This window comes from Pipra filicauda, unplaced genomic scaffold (assembly GCF_003945595.2).
Source record: "Pipra filicauda isolate LSUMZ 115617 unplaced genomic scaffold, ASM394559v2 scaffold249_size1133689_pilon, whole genome shotgun sequence".
Lineage (NCBI taxonomy): Eukaryota > Metazoa > Chordata > Aves > Passeriformes > Pipridae > Pipra > Pipra filicauda.
This window is the reverse complement of record NW_024104364.1, coordinates 180,665-197,795: the sequence shown is the minus strand read 5'-3', so window position 1 is coordinate 197,795 and position 17,131 is coordinate 180,665. Positions and strand designations below refer to the sequence as shown.

General features: G+C 45.7%; 1 protein-coding gene across 2 annotated transcripts; it reads right to left on the bottom strand.

Annotated features, from left to right (window-relative positions):
• Positions 1–1,545: 1,545 nt before the first annotated feature.
• On the bottom strand, positions 1,546–6,245 carry SIKE1 (suppressor of IKBKE 1). 2 transcript variants are annotated; one of them, XM_027746248.1, is made up of 5 exons: positions 5,932–6,245; positions 5,728–5,836; positions 5,233–5,375; positions 3,302–3,415; positions 1,546–2,935 (listed from the first exon to the last, which is right to left on the bottom strand). In XM_027746248.1, the coding sequence occupies exons 1-5, from the start codon at positions 6,088–6,090 to the stop codon at positions 2,846–2,848; spliced, it is 615 nt and encodes a 204-aa protein (XP_027602049.1). In that variant the 5' UTR covers positions 6,091–6,245; the 3' UTR covers positions 1,546–2,845. The 2 variants fall into 2 exon arrangements, with proteins under 2 accessions (XP_027602049.1, XP_027602050.1); XM_027746249.2 differs by having other exon boundaries at positions 2,866–2,955; positions 5,932–6,239.
• Positions 6,246–17,131: the final 10,886 nt, after the last annotated feature.

The following is a 17,131-nucleotide window of genomic DNA, read 5'->3' as shown; positions in this document are numbered from 1 at the left end:
GGGAGGGGGACGAGGGGGCGGGGCCGCGCATGCGCACCGGGAGCGCGCGGGGGCTGCGCGCGCTGAGGGGCTCCGGGGGGGGTGGCAGCGCCCCCTGGCGGCCGCGGGTAGGGAGAGGGGCTGAGGGTGGTGCGGGGGAAGAACCTGTTACGGTTTTATCTCTTTCGAATTAACGGCGTCCGAAATGCCTGTGAGGCGTTTTAATCTTCGCTGTCCCAGTGCGGGTTAACGTCCCTCCAACTGGGTCGTTTGCGTGCATTCGGAAAAAAACCCAGAAACTAAATAGTTGTTTGATTGAGGGGAGAGAGAAAACCCCGGCTGAGGGGAGGAGAGCTCCGGTTGAGGGGAGATAACGAGTGCTCAGCTGAGGGGGAGAGATGGAGCCCAGTCTGTGGGGGAGACTGAAGGGAGAAGGAGAACTTGCTATAGTGACTGAAAATGTTGTATTTTGTCTCTTTTAAATAATGTTGTCTGAAATGTCTGAGGCGTTTTTATATTCACTGTCCCAGTGCGGGTGAACATTCCTCCAAACTGGGTCGTTGCCGTGCAGCCAGAAGGAACCCAGAAACTTAAATAGCACTTGGTTTGATTGAAGGGAGAGAGGAAAGCCCGGCTGAGGGGACAAGAGCGAGCCCCGGCTCGGGGCAGAGGATGAGGGCTCGACTGAGGGGAAGAGAGAGGGAGCCCAGGCTGAGGGGGGACAGAAAACCCCGGCTGAGGGGTCAGAGCAGGCTCCGAGCCTTGCCCTTGTTGAAGCCCCCACTGAGCTGAAGGATCAGGGGGTGACATTTTGTGTCTGGACTCCCAACCACGGGCAGAGCATTTCCAGTCCTGGAGCTCTGGTCCAGTTTCCAACAGTGAAGCCAATTCTGAAAATGCCCAGCAGCGCTCAGGAACTGTGTACGACTGGGCATTTACAGCCACAGACTCCTCATTTACAGATCCAGAATGGGACAGGAGTGAATGGGACATGCAGCTGTGTCACGGGAGGTTTAGGCTGGACACTGGGGAAAGGTTCTTCCCCAGAGTGGTGGGGCACTGAACAGGCTCCCCAGGGCAAAGGGCACGGCCCCAAGGCTGCCAGAGCTCAAGGAGTGTTTGGACAACGCTCTGAGGGACAGGGTGGGATTTTGGGGTGTCCAGTGCAGGGCCAGGAGTTGGACTGGATGATCCTTGTGGGTGTCTTCCAGCTCAGGATGTTCCACGACTCTATGAACATATTTAAACTTCCCTTGCCAATTCTGGCCCACTACTAATCAGCAATAAACTCACTCAAAGCAGTTGCCGTTCAGTTTCTGGCTTTTCTAAATGCACAGCAATGACCAAATTGGAGGGATGTTAAATCTACCCTGGGATGACGTAGATAAAAATGCATCACAGGCTTTTAGGATGATGTTAATTTAAAAGAGATAAAATGCAACATTTCAGTTATTATAATATTTCACTCAGGCAAGGTAAAAACTAGAGGGAGTGAAAAAGGCTTGGGAACATGCAGAACACATGGAATTCCCCCCAGGACTCACAAACAGAACACACTTGAGAAAATTACTTCTCACTGAGTTTTTTTATTCCCTCCTAAACAATTCCTAATAGAAAAGGATTGTATGCAAGAACACTCCTGTACAGAAATCCCTTATATCTACCAGTCTTGCTGGATATTCCAGATGTTCACAAGGAAATGTCTCTTAATAAGCACAGGAACAAGTCGCCTTCTGCATCTATCAAAAGTCTCACTTGGGAAAAAGTGGCATAAAAATTTAAACTAATACTGGAAATTAGATGTTTATGGTTCTTGGGGGATTTTTCTTTGATCACAGGTCAGACAGATCTTTATATAAAAGTGTCAATAAAAATATCACCATGTTGATAAATTCCTACAACGCTGCAACTCTAATTTCAGTCAATGCAGTAACTATGGAACACCTGTCACTACACTCACCTGTGAAGTGACATTAAAAATCTGTGTGTGTGTGGTTGGTTTTGGTTATTTTTGAGGCAGACCTGAGCTCGCTCTTCCTGAGTCCAAAGTGGTGGGAGGACAAAGAGCTTTGGTCTGAAGGTGCTGAGCTCTGGGCAGGGTCTGAGCACACCAACAGACCAGGGCTGGCCAGCACCCACACCCCTGGGAGCACTGGTAAGGCTGGGACAGGTCTATCCACTGAAAAAAAGAACAGTCAAATATGCAGAGTCCTTCAAAAACGCCCAGGTTTGTGTCAGGAAAGGTTGTCCACTGATTTTCACCCCTAAAACAAGGTAAAGTTTGCTCTGAATAGGAGTGACTGCTTCAAGTGCCCTTCTGGCACCTGCTGTTCTCTCACCTGCTCCTAAGTGTCCAGGTAACAGAGTCAACCCAGGTAACAAAGTCAGTCCAGGTAGCAAAGTCAACCCATCCAAACCCTGAGGGGTCACTCTGCAAAGCAAAACTGCTCCGTGCAGCCAGAGCAAAGCAGGCCCCTGCCATTTACAATGTGGCTTTTGGATAATCTCTTATTCCCTCTATCAAGTACAATAATCACAACCTGCATTATGTTCTCGAGCTACAGACGAGGTGGATCTAAAAGCCAACTGCACAGCTGGAATTAAATTACCTAAAGCTCATAAAAAAATGACAAAGGGAGAGGAAATGAACGATCACAAGGGAGGACACATCAAATACTTCAGTGTTAAGCATCCTAAGACAGAGCAACAAGCCTCTGCCATCAACATTCCAGGAAAGCGCAGAGAAAAACAGCCCACACACTTGAAAGATAAAACAAATATACAAGGAAACAACCTGAAAGAACAAATCCTTGTCAGGCAGTTTCATAATAGTCTCTGGAGGTTTGGAGGTGAGGTTTTTTGTGGCCTAAGCTTCACAGTCCGGGAGATCTTCTCTCTCCACCTCGAAAGATTCTTTGCTGATTGACAACAGTTCACGCAGCTCTTTGTTTTCAAGCTGCAAAATCAATATTTTTGCTGAAATAGAAACGAGCTAATTCACAATTAAAGGATGACAAACTTTCAGTAGCCCCACTCCTTCACAGATAGACAAAACACATACTTTGTAATACAAGCATTAATACAGTGCTGACACAAGGGGAACCACGTCATTTAAAGTGTTTCTTTTGCTTCTGGCTTCACATATATAAATCTACACATATAAGGACCATCAAGACTTGAAAACAAACAGATCATATTCTGTTTCCTGACCCCACCCCCAAATTTTTGATTATTATGAATCCTTGACACAAACAGAAAATCCAGAGTAAGTCTCTAGATCCCCAAAGCTCGATTTATCCTCAACAGTTAGATCTGCTCTTACCTCCAGCTGAGCCAGTTTCTCCTGAACTTTAAAGAACTGATCATCATCCACTTGAACAGCTTTTCTCATCACCTCTCCCATCTCACATATTCTGTCTATTTGATTTTCAATTTCCTGAAAGACACAAAACATTCAACATGTTCAGGCAAAAGCAACAGTCATAACCTATCCCCTCTAAATGACTTACTTCCATTGTCCCAATTTTGGATTCTTTCCATGTTTTGAATTTTAATCCTTTCCTCCCAAGCACTTGCAATCCTTTCTATCTTGTACACTCAGGGATAAGAACATGTACCTCATTGTCCTTTATCATGAGTCATCAGTGAAAACAGTGAACAGAATCACAGCAGTCAGCAAGATAAGGCACCCTGACTTGCTAAGAGGGAAAGAATTTCAAGTGTGACAAGGACTGAGGCAACAGATTTGGGGGCACGTGAATGCAATTACTAGGCAGTGAATTTTGCTCTGACTTTATAAAGACGTCAAATACAAAAGCAAAGAAGATTTCAAGTAACAGTGTGCAGTAAACAGGCTCATCTCAGAGGGCAATGAAACCAAAGCAAACAAGACCAGAGCCTCCTGAGGCAGATTTTACAGAATCTGACTGAAGACAGCTCTAATCCTTCTGAAGAAGCATTTTGTTGAATCACAGAAATGCACATAGACCAAACACTGAAAATTCCAACATGGAATGTAGCAGCTCCTGTTTGAAGAGCAATATATCAGATCATTTGACAGGGTGGGGTTTCTCTAAATGCCCACAGTACTTCCACTGGCTCTGGAAGATAAATGTATCACAGAGCAGAGAATTCAGTTTTGAATTCCATTATTCATAAAGTATGTAAACAAATCAGAGCATCTAGAGGAGAGCTGCAGGAGCGAGAAAGACTTCTGGGAAAAAAAAAAGGTTATTAATTTTCTAAACAGTATTATTTTTCTAAACAGGAAGATGGTTATGATAAAAAAATGGATCTTTAAAAGATATTAAAATGTTGTGACTGTTCTCCAAGTGGTGGGTAGGTGAAAACTCATGGTCTTTAGTATGGAAGACTCTGCCTAGACATTGAGACAGTCATATCCCATCAAAGGTTCCTCCTGAGCCTTTTCAGCTTTGCATTTCCAACTTTTGTTCAAATGTAAAGTCTTGATAAGCAGTTTGTGCACCCACTGGAAACCAGCCATTGCTACACCACTTACCTTCAGAGGAGCCAAGCAACCCACAAAAGAGAAGTGGTGAGGTGCCACATATCAGTGCCAAGACACACGTGCAAAGAGTTAGGCTGGCTCCAGTTCCAAAGGAAAACCCAAGATATGAGATGTCAGTTGGTTGAACCAACTTGCTGTTCTCCAATCACATAAAAATGCTTTTTAACAAATGCCTAACACAATTTGTAAGTCTTAAATAGAGATTTAATGTTATTCTGTTTTTATTAGACACCTAACATAAAACAGGCCACAGTTATCAGCAGCCACCACATCCCATCAGCTCTAAAGTCACTGAGTCCAGCATGGATAAAGGGACACTTTTAGGCCACTGCAGAGAGTATCTGGATTTAAAAACACTTGGAAGTGAAAATCTCTTAAGAATTAAACATATACAGTTCACAGGGATTTAGGAGGTTCTTTTCCCTGTGTTATCATTCCTGAACAGGAATGATAACAACTCAGGTATTTTGATTTTACTGCAGAGGATCAGAAATGTTAATTCTTAACACAGGGAATTCACCACCTGGTCAAAAGAACAAGACTCCACCTGGGCTGTGAAGGGGTTGTATTCTGAAAGGAATAGAGGGAAAAATACCAGCAGAGAGAGACAAGAGTAGGAGAAAATGTATTTTGTAGCAGAGACATTGCAGGACTGGAAACAAAGGTTGTATGACAGCGAGCAAGTGAGGGGTCTTGGGCACTGCCCTGTCCCCATTCCACCTTACCACAGAATTCGCCTGATGGACTTTCAAGACCGGTTCTGCATCTTCACGTTTTCTCCCTTCCAAAAGCTGCAACATCTGCTTCCTGTACTTGCTCATGATGAGCTCCAGCGCATCTTGGTGCTCCTCCAGTGAGACCCACAGCTCTGCAGAACACAGCCCGTCAGCGCCACGAACGGAAGAGCGGGAGACCTCCCACAGCAGCGGCAGCAGGTGCCCGGAGGTGCTGGGTACCAGCTGATGTGGGATCGCGCAGCCCACGACAGCTCAGGCCTGGCACTGCCGTGGGGCTGCCCGGACCCCCCTCGGCCGAGGAGCCACGCGGGACATCCAGCGACTCTGTCACGGGCAACACAGATCCACCTCCACTCTCCCCGACATGACCCTCCCGCCGGCACCACCGGGCGCGCATCTCCCGCGGCGCATCCCCCGGGGCCCCCTGACATCACCCACCAGGACCCACCCCCCGATCCCCAGCACCCCCCGGGCCTCGCTCACCCCTGTTCTCCTGCTGCAGGTCGCGGATCTGCGTGTTCTCCTGCGCCAGCACCACGTGCGGCCGCAGCCGGGACGGGTCGGGCCGCTCCGCCGCGACGCCTCCCGGGCCCTGCCGAGACACGGCGGGGGTCGGTCCGGCCGCCCCTCCCGGACCGGGCCGACACGCGGGGGTCGCTCCGCCCGCACCCCCCGCCCCGCGCTCACCTGGTCGGCGCAGCCCGCGCCCGCCTCCCGCATGGCGGCCACGCGGCGGTGCAGCACGGCCGACTGGTCGATGAGCGACTCGGCCGCCGTGTCGTGCTCCTTCAGCCGCTCCAGCAGCGTGCGCGCGTCCGTCAGGATCTTGTCGATGGTGCAGCTCATGGCGGGCGGCGCGGCTCACCGCCGCGGCGGACCCATGTCCCTCCCGGCCGCTCCCTGCCCCTCACACCCCCCGGCCCCTCAGCCCCTCACGGCCCCGCCGGGCGCGGGCGGACGCGAACCCGCGGGCCCGGGGGCGCCGCTTCCGCCCGCGGCCACAGGCCGCCAGTGCGCAGGCGCGGGCCGGCGCGGGACCGCCGCTCCCACAAGGGGCCGCCGGGCGGCGCCAGAGCGCCACGGGCAGAGAGAGGGGCGGGGCCAGCGGGCGGGGCAGGGTCAGCGGGCGGGAATGGGGTCACGGAGGGGGCGGGGCCACATCGAGGGGCGGATCCACTGTGGGCGTGGCCTGCTCGAGGGGCGTGGCCAGGGGCGGGGTGCGGTTCCCCCGTCCCGTTCCCAAAGGGAAGCTCGAATTCCCGGAGCTCGCTTTGGTTTTGGGGCGTTTTAGGAGGTTTTGGCGCACACAGCGTTACCGAGCCGCCTGCCCCGGTGAATGCCCCCCCCTCGCACGTTCGTTACCACGCCGCGGTTCCTCGTGCCCGAGCCCCCGCACCGAACCCCCCGATCCCATCGGCGGCAGAAGGTGCCGGAGGAGCCGGGAAGGGCCCTGGCTGCGGGCGGGCGCTGCTCGGCACAGCCTGTTTGCACAGGGCCGGTCCTTGACCCCGGGTCCCGTTATCTCCGGGGCTGCTCCTCGCACAGCGCGATCAATCCCGCGGGGATCTGTGGGGCTGCCGTCTTATCTGATACTCCTGTTTGTCCCTCCCCACAGTAAACATCCGCCACTCAAAATAACAAGCTCTGCACTGCTGACTTGCTGCTTTGATTCTTGTTTGCTTACTGAAGCTACTGCTGCTGATCCGTGGTGTCCTTGAGGCTTTGCCCGACTTTGTGCCACAAATTTGTATCACTGACTTCATTACAATGTTTTCAACAATAATATTTTAACAGGACTCCCTCTGACTTGAATCATCTTTCAAGCTAAAATCCCCATTCACATAGATACATGAGAAAACTCCAGGATGCTTTCTCAGAGGAAGGATCCCTTGTGATCCCAGAGATAATCAAGAAGTGCTGAATGGGATCATTTTATATAAGCAACAATCTCTAAACATGCACTCAATGCAGCAGAGAATGGAGTAAGCAGCTGCATTTGGAATATTTCATCAGAATCAGATTAATTAGTGAAGTATGAGAGCTATTCTGCAAATTTGGGAACTGTAATCCTGCTTTATAGCAACTTGTGTGGAGCTAAAGGTCCAGCCTGTGCTTTACGGCACGTTGCACCTTGTGGTCCTTCCCTACTTTTCATCCTATTAGAGAATATTAAAAAATTAAGACAACTTGTTATCAGAATTCTCTTTTCCTAATGGGCAATTCCCGAACATTTGGAAAACTGACAAATATTGCTGCGTTCCCCGTTCTGGTTATGGGATGAGTTGGTCACAGCTTGCCCTGCCCAAGATGGACACGACATCCCCAAGTTTTAGCCAGGGCTTGTTTCCCTGTCCCACTTTCCCATCCCCACGTGACCCCACGTGTGCAGTTCAGCAGCTCCTGTCGCTTCCCTCCGCTTGCACTCCCAGCTCCACGTGCACCTTCCGAGCCTCTCCCAGGACATCCAGTTTTCCCAGAGCCTCTGTGGCTCAGGGAGCAGGCCCGACACAGCTCCGTGGGATGATCTGTGTGTTCCAGAGCCACCTTCCTGTTGGTCACTTTATTCAACATAAGGAGTTTCAAAGTGAAATCAAACCTGCAGCCCCTGAGGTTCCACTTAACTCAGGCACTCAAGGAGCCATTTAGAAATGCAGCACTGGGAGTTCCAGTTCACATCCACAAGAAGGCAGCTGGAGGAAGGATCATTTCACCTCTGCAGGAGCTGTACCGGGATGTGTCTGAACCTCTGCCCTGTTCTGTTCCCTCTGTTGATACTCCTGATTTAACCCTCACCTCTCCCTGGTGGCAGAGATGCCACCCTGCCCTTCCACGCCAACTGCTGTACCAGAGTATAATTCCAGGATCAGTTCATTCCCTCTGTAGCATTCTGGCTGCTTGGAATTAGATTCCAGAATGAGGGAGATGGGAGACCATGACACCACCCCCACACCCAGGGATGGGGCTCAGCCCCTCTCCAGCAGATCTTCTGGCATGGAATCATTTGTTCAACTCCCAAAGCGCAGTGGAGTGACTCAGTGTGGCGCCAGGACACAGAGTGGATCCCAGTAGGACAAAGCTCCTTGATTTGAATGCTGGGAATGCTTGTCACCAAAACTTGGAGTATGGAGCAACAGAGCTTAAACAAATCAGCAGATGAGCATTTTCTGAGTAGTGGTGCCTTATAATTCCCTTGGCTTTATCACATCAATTCTGTGTAAACTAAAGAGAATGTATAAATTTGGCCTCTCAAACTTTTTAGTGTTTAACTTCAATTCGATTAAACACTTATGTGTGTGTACAAAGTGAAAAATGAGGTTACAAGAGGTTAATGCTTTAATGCTTTTAATAACTCTTAACCACATGGCTGTATTTTGTCAAACAGAACATGGGTTTGTTGTAGCAGGAGAAGGGAACACTGGGTAGAGGCAAACTGAGACACTCTGAGACAGTAACCCTGCTGCAGAGCCCAAACTGCTTCCAGGCCATCTTTGAAAAATCAGAAACAGTATTTCTGTGATGGGATAAATACATAACATTGCTGAGCACAGCTGAGGAGGTTCTTGATCACAGGAGGAAAATCACAAAGAAAAGAAATCCAAACAGACCCAAAGCACAGAAAAAGTTATCAAAGAGATTGGTAACAGGCCCTGGCACAGGTTGCCCAGAGAAGCTGTGGCTGCCCCACCCCTGGAAGTGTCCAAGGCCAGGTTGGACGGGGCTTGGAGCAACCTGGGCTAGTGGAAGGTGTCCCTGCCCATGGCAGGAGGTGGAACTGGGTGAGGTTTAAGGTCCCTTCCAACCCAAACTATTCTGGGATTCTGTGAATAATGCACAGAGGAACCGACCTGTAGCAAATGGCAACATCTGTGACAGATTGAGTGACATCTAAATGTAAAGTAGGAAGTAGGGAAAAGAATGTAAATGGAAGTAGGGAAAAGAATAAAGGGCAAACTTCTAGGATAATTCTTGGGGGTTTAATCATAAGTGTGGTCAGCACAGTTAGAAAAATTGTGGCTAAGTCTGTGAAAGCACAAGTGCACAAGTTTCCCACAGACACCACCTTTTCCAAAGCATAATGTGGCATTTCTGATTTCCACTACGAGTCCTTCCTTCAGAAACTTGGTGTCCATAAACAACCAACTATTCCAGCAGCTACAGCTGTTTGAAAAGCAAACTACACCACACCCCCAACACTTTCTGACTACTTGTTTTTACAATTAACTGATGGTGTCAACACAACCATCAGCTACTCTCAGAGTTTCACTGGCATTGCCCTCAACAAAACTGTAGCACAGAGACTCAGACCAGGGGGCCAAGTGAATCCTCCTCTTGCACTTCCCATATTTCAAGGTGGATTAATGTGGCATAAACCAGAGTTGTCCTGTGACAAAAGTTATTTCCAAGAAACTCACTCTTATTGTTCATCCTAATTATCCTGCTTTGATAAATCTCGAGGAGTCACCCACTGCACCACAGCACTCACATTTATGAGTCTAATATTCTTTTTCCTATTAAAACAAATGTCCTCAGGATGGAATCCAGGCTGGAAAAAAGGAAAAGCATTATCATTGATAAATGGATGTATCCAGTTAGTTCAGTCCCTCAGCAGCAAGACTCCACTGCTGATAAAATGCTGATTAAGGGATTCCACCATCATTATTTTGTAGTGCTTAATACAGAGTGTCAAGATCTTCTGCTTTATGGAAATCAGGTCCAGGACTTGGCTTCCCTTTGCTGTACCTGCAAAGTACAGTCACTCCAATGCTTAAAGTTACAAGTACTCCCTATGAATTACCAACTCTGAGATCCCTGCAGGAGATTGTAATCAAGCCTAATTAAGATCTTTATCTTTTTCCACATCATGCCTGGATGAATATCAATGCACTGGAGCATTTTATTGACAAATCTTGGTCTTCCAGCCAAGGAGAAACAGATTTGGCACAAGACACTTAAAGGAGGAGTTGTCAGGGTACCCATGCACATTGTGAGTGTAGAATGGTTGGGCTTCTTGTACCTCCTCTGCCTTCAGGAACAGGAATATTTTGTAGGCTGTCTTGAGATTTTCAGGTGAGTTCAAAGCAGTTTGGCTCTTGCATTAAAATTCAACGTATTTCAACAGTTTAGCTCTTCAAGATTTGCCTTACAAGCCTGTTAGAAAACACACGGTGAAACTATCCAACAACTTCATGATTAAGGAAAAAATCAGTCTTAAAAAAGATCAGAATTGGTTTTCCTCTCTGGTCTGATGTTTCAGCATTTCCTCCCATGAAAGCATTTAAGAACTTAACGAGAGCTTCCATCTTCTCTGGAGTTATTTCCCTTCCAATCTGACCCTGATGATTTGTCTGATGCATTTGATGTAAAAGAGAAGAGTATCTATATTATCTCACACTAAGTCACCTGAATGAACTCGTGCTCTACAGTGCTGAATGGGAGCTGTTCACTGTGCAAGGTCACATCCAAAATTGTTAGTCCTGAGGCTTTGTGCTGTTTCTCACCCAGGACTGAGGTCCATCCATGCCCATGCAGAAAATCCCAACAGTGCCAGCACTGCTGCACCTTTGGAAGATCAGTAAATAATCCAGGAGAGAGGAGGAACAGAAAACTTGCAGGTTTTTCATGAGTTCCTTAACAAATAGTAAATGCAAACTCTCAGAACACCAAATTTTTGGCAAGGATTTGTCTGCCAGTGTATTTTATGCCTCTAAACCGTTTTATCTCTCTAAACCAAAAATAGGTAGAGCTTAAGCTAGATCACTTTAATACATGAGCTGTATTGTTAATACTCAGCTTTCTTTAATTGCTTAGAACAGTTTACTAGCAGGAGAGATTTAATCCTGTAATGAAATAATCTATATTTCAATATAACCTTTAACTCACATAGAGCAACGATTACTGTAATGAGCAATTAGTTTTCCAAGAGCTTCCAATCGTTTAGTATTTGACTCTTGCTTTCATCATTTAATGATTTACAGTAATGAGCTGGAACATCAGTATTTTGTACTGAAATGGCCAAAATAGTTGTCGAGGCATCCTTGCCCTCATGTGACAGATCTCAGATGGTTTGGGGAGAAGTTAGCCAAGAGCAATAGACGATGCCATCACTTCTGTTTCAGTTCTACTGAAAAACAACAACAAAGTGACTGTCCTGACTTGCAGTCAGGGCTCAGTAGCTTTTGGAGGACTCTCTGCTGAGATTCTGCCCTTTGTTTGAGTTTTGTTTGACAAATGCTTTATAAATGAGCAGGAGAGGTGGTTTATGTTTCATTAATGAGGCTGATAGTGGTTAATTACTGAAGTTACGTAAACAATCCAATTCCAGATCGAGCCAAACGGGTCAGTTATGTAGAGAAGATCCAGCTGGAGCAGATACGATTTCCTTTAACTATTCGGATACCAAGCAAGTCACAGAGATCTAAAATCTCCAGTTCAGATGAACAGGGAATTCTGCTGAGCCTGGAAACAGGTATCGATCCAGGGCAACTCCTCCTTCATCTCCAGCTTCCCCACTCCCCAAATCCTCAGCCCCAGCTGCCCAAAGGCAGACACTCCCCGGGGGTTCAGTGTCCACTGGTGGCAGTGAGGCTGCACAAGTGCTGCAACACAGTGTCCAGGGCAGGCTGGTGTCCCCACATCTGCTTCTTTTCCATGGAAAACATGCCTTATTTCTGTGGAAAACATCCCTTACTCTCCACTTCAGTGCCAACTTCTAGATGTGGGCTCATGGCACGAACTTGCTCAGCTAATGTTTTCAGGCCGTGTCCATGAGTAGCACTTTGTTTGCTCACCTCTAGTAAATCATGCTTGGAGTCTGTGATTATTTACTTTGCCCACTGAAATGGCTCTGGGCATGGGACTGATCAGAGACTTCATCAGTGAGCAGTGTTTTGTAAAATTGATGTATGTATAGGAAAATAAAAGCAAACAGAGCTGGAAAGGAGCTTAAAAAAACGTTTTCCTCCCTTACAGACCAAAAAAACAATTCTCAAGTTCTGCCCAAACTGATCTTCCAAATATCCAGTGAAGAAGATTGTACAAGCAACTTACTCCAGTGCTATTTTTACCACAGTAATTGCTTTCCCTAGTATCTAATTTAAACCTCCCTTACTCCTAAATAACCTTTTTGTTTCTTGATTCTTTGCAAGCATGGAAAACAGTTTCTTTTCCTCTTCTTTGAAGCAGTCCTTCAGGGGACTCACGTGTGCCCTCAGATCTCCCATTTTTGTCATGCTGAGCTTTGAGCAGGAACAGCAATTTGTTAAAATAATGTAAATATCTGTATTTAACATAAGTACATGTATTTAACCTGTTCTGAATCACTGCATGACTATGCACAATAGTTTCATTACTGCAGCTATGAAAACACCATGGTGGGGGTTGGAGGAAACAACCACGGGCTAATACTTAATGTGGCACTGCTGTTTATTCCTACTACAAGTAAGTTTTAGGTTCTTAGGTATTTATTTTAGAGATTTAATTTACTCTGAATCCACTAGGCTTTATAAAATGGACAGAATGGGGATTTGATAGCTTTTAAAAAACTGGGCTTCACGTTCTCCAGAGTCAACAGGCTCTAAATACCCTCGTCCCACAGCTACATTTGACCAGCTTATCACTTGGTGGCTTCTATTAGAAAAAGTGCTAAAAATACAAGTCAGTAGTATTTACAAGCTAAAGGCAATATTTCACAAACCTCTGCTTGTTTTTCCCGCTTCCATGAGAAAGGTTGGATGAAAAAGCCAATGGGATATGTGAAAGAAATACTGCTATGGAAAAAAAATCTTAGTTCTAGGAATTGTAAATTCTTCGTTTTTACCACCGAGGGTTTTTTTGACAATTTAGTAGGCTGGTGTCTGAGGCTGCTTTTTCCAGAAAGACAAATGCTGATCATAATTAAGCTTACAAGATCATTATCTTTGTGTCTACTGTATCATCTATGCATTCCAGCCTTCCATCACCACACCTGACCAATGCAGGACATTTGAAAACTTAAAAAACCCCATAATATGCTCAAATAACATCTGTCAGTCAATCCCGTTAGTTCTTGAAAGCCAGACTCAAACACTCCACTCCAAGATTCCTAAATGGTGCCATTTTACATGGAAATAAGTAGCCTTATTGCTACTTTTCTCTGGAGCCCATGGATACAAATATGACTCTCCTTTGAAGGGTGATGTCAGTTTGCTGTGTATCCATGAAAACCCACTGTCCCTAAAGACTATTCTGAGTGACTTTATTGTAAGATATCCAACAGGAAATTATTTTATCCTTTTGCCACCTAATTCCATGAAGTATAGGACAGAACCAGTTTTTCCTGAGGTAAATGGAGAATTGCTCTTACACAGAAGGAAGGGAGTGAGGAGGTTTGCAACCTGCTGGGCAGCATGTTAGGGAGCACGTGGAACAGCAGGAGATTCCCTATCCAAAATGTCACATCTTCTACCTAGGAAGTGATGAAAACATCAAAGAGTAATATTAAGTTATTAGAAATTATTAATAATGGAAATACTTGGGCGATTAAGAATGGAAATTTGCAAAATTAGCAGCAACATGAACCTAAATTCACTGAAATTGTTAATGAACTTAACGTACAGGTGAGCCCTGTGCGTGCCAGGGATGTCAGGATCAGAACAGGGAGGACAAGTTTGGTGTTTGGCAATCCTGCCCTAATCCAGTGTTTCCAAATGAAATTATCATGTCATGCAGAAATCTCCAAGTAATACCACTGCAGTGCTTGCTCTGCCCGGGAAGTGAACGTTTTCCATCCACGCTCCGACGCGCCGATGAGCAGCCACCAAAAAGGGAGAATTTGAAATTCTAGCAAGAGAGCAGAAGATTTGGTGGTGGGGCAGGGAGTGCTCTGGGAAGCAGTGACGTGAGGGTCCCCATGGCCTCTGTCCCTGATGACCCAGTTCTTATTTGATTTATGTGGGCTCGCAGCTGCCCTCGCTCCGACCCCAGCCAAGGCTGTGTGGGAAGTTCGTGTCTCGGAGCCGTAGGATTGCTCTGCGGAGTGTCTGGAGCCTGGTGTGTGCACACAAACTGATAAATAGGGAAAGGCCTGCATTGCTCCAGCTGGATCAGGGCTGGGATCAGGGCTGGGATCAGAGCTGGGATCAGCGCTGCAGCCCCACGGACTCTCTGGAAGAGAGAAGCTCCCTGGAACCACGGTGAGTATTTAATTTCCTTCTCTGCATGCTCTGGGATTATGAATTGTTGCTCCAGCCACACATCAATTTGCCATGTGAAAAGATTTCGGGCACTGGGTTTTTTTCCTTCTTTTTCCTCCTTTTTTTTTTCCCTTTCTTTTTAAACATCTGACTAAATGAAAACAGAAAACACGAGCTTTTAAATTTGGTATCCTACTGCCAAGGGTTTGTTCCAACAGTACTTCATTTGACATAGAGAGGGAAGAAAAACGACTTTTAAATTAAATTATTTGTTTCCCTTCCCAAAAGTACCTGGAAATCCGTGAGTTTCAAACAACCACTTATTTTACAGTGTATAAAAATTTTACCTTTGAAATAATTATTCATGAGGGTAACAATTTCAAAGGAAGATTTCAAGCTAATTGCAACACAATCCGTTAGTGAAATAAGCCAACTCTTATTATGATTGTTGTATGACCAAGAGGGAACACATTTAAGGAGAAGAAGAGTGGGATTTCTTCAAAGGGTAGCTTTGGGGAGCTTCTTGGCACATTAAAACTGGGAGGAAGAGATAAAACCTTAATAATGCATATAATCTGCACATAGGGACAATCAAGTGATCCTACAGCTTCCCCTGCGAAATCATCCTTTAATTAATCAAGTGATTACTAAATTGCTTGAGTGAAATGGAATATATCACCTGGCATCACACATAGTTGCCACTGATCGTACTGAGCTAACATTTTTTTCAGTTTTTGGTTGAAATTTTCACAAACAATAGAAAAAATAAGCTTTGCTTCCAGCAGCAAGCAAAGTGCAGCGATTAACAGTGAGCCTGAGACGTGCTCTCGAGTTCCACTACGTGACCATTAACGTGCCCCAAGGTGTGTTCAAATAGTTGGTGAAGACCTTCAGCTTGAGCTCCTAAAATTCCCAGTAAACAAGAAATTTCTCCACGACTCCATTGTCAAAATATTTACGAAAGCAGCTGAAGTAGTGGCAGTACAGAGCCCTGCAAGGGCTCCCTGTGCCTCTGCTACGTGAAGGATGTTTTGCATCTTAATAAATTTGAGAAGTTGATGATATGTTACTTTATGATGCGGGATTTTATAGCAATAAAAATGATGAAAACCACATCTTTCACCATAAATAGCAGTAAATAGATGAACAGTACAGATTCTAGTCTGAATGTGAACATTCTATTTATGGTTCTGCTTCGCTTTTATCAATCAATGGCTTTTTTTTCCTTCATGGTTTCCATCTTTTATAAATTGACAAGTTTTTCAGCTGGGACTAAGAACTGAACCTGGCTGAATTTTTATATAAAATGGATAACCAACCCCTTGAATTGACACACATTCTGGGTTATATTGAACATTTTTGATCACTGGCAAAACTAAGCCCGTAAAAGGGCAACATTTTCAAACGTGCTTAAACAACCCCAAGTGTAGGTCACCTGTTCTAAAAAAACACCATTGCCCACCTGGTCAGGATTTCACACATGAAAATTCCCAGCAGAAGAGAGAAAATCAAAGAACAGTGTGTGCCTTTCCACAGATGACATTTTCTTTCAGGCCAGTCTGTGTGACTGAGGACTGAAGAGCCCCATCCTATCTGTGTCGGGGTTCTGCGAAACAAGGGATTAAAAAATTCATCTTCTTTTGTTTTCAGCTATTTCCACTTTTTAGGCTAAAGACCTTTAAGTGCCATCTCTGGGAACATACTTAAATTTTTGCTTCCTTTTAAAGCACTCACGTGCAAAGATCTGGTTATATTGTGAATACACGGAAATGGGAAAAATGGGCACAAAACATTTTGGTTTGGGAATGGCACAACTGTAACTGCCCCAAACACCCAAACCTGTTACTGCAACCTTGTTTCAGCTTTATCCAAGTTACTGTGTTTTGAAAATTACCACTGGGCATGTCTGGTACGTTCTGCCAGGGACTCCACATGCGTTGGGCACAGGCAGAATTCCCTTGCCAGCCTGGCAAAGGCTTAATGAGCATCTGTGTGGGCTCAGGAAGTGTCCCTTAGGTCATGGCTCACTCCCAGGAGGTGTGAGGGATTTGGGGTGGCTACTGAGCTCTGGGGAGAGCAGCATATAATGGATCTCAGTTTGGAGGAGGCTTCCCCTCTGCTGCCTCACTCACATACCAGGGGTGAGCAAAGGTTGGAACACACAACGATCACAGTCATTCTTATAAACAATCCAAACTTTCCTGTCCTGGGAAATGAAGTTCCTTCCTTATATATCTTACTCCGTTCTTTCTAGTTTTATTTTTTTAAAAAGCCCAGTGCTTTGTTATATCAGGAGAACAAGCTTGCCAACCCTAAACTGTCAAATGTCAGAAAATTAAACACTTCATGGTCATGCATAAATCTTGTTTCACAACAGTATAGCATTCCCAAATAAGCACTGGATTTCAAATTAATAATCAATTAATTAGAACATTCTCTTAATTTCAGTTTACAAAGTCTCATTCTGAGCTGGGAATTTTGTGGTTGCAACCAATCACTGTTATTAGTCATAAAAATCTGTTAAGAAGGGCTAAATCCTTTCTCACACAGTACCTGATTTGAGGAAACTTTGCCTAAGGAAAATTTGCTTCCAAGATTTAGAACGTTTAATCAACTGACCACTTTACATTTGGCAATATGTACCTCATACTCCCAATATACTCTTTTTATCCCACTGGATCAGTGGGATTTTATTTTAGCTTCCGTTCCTTTTCTAT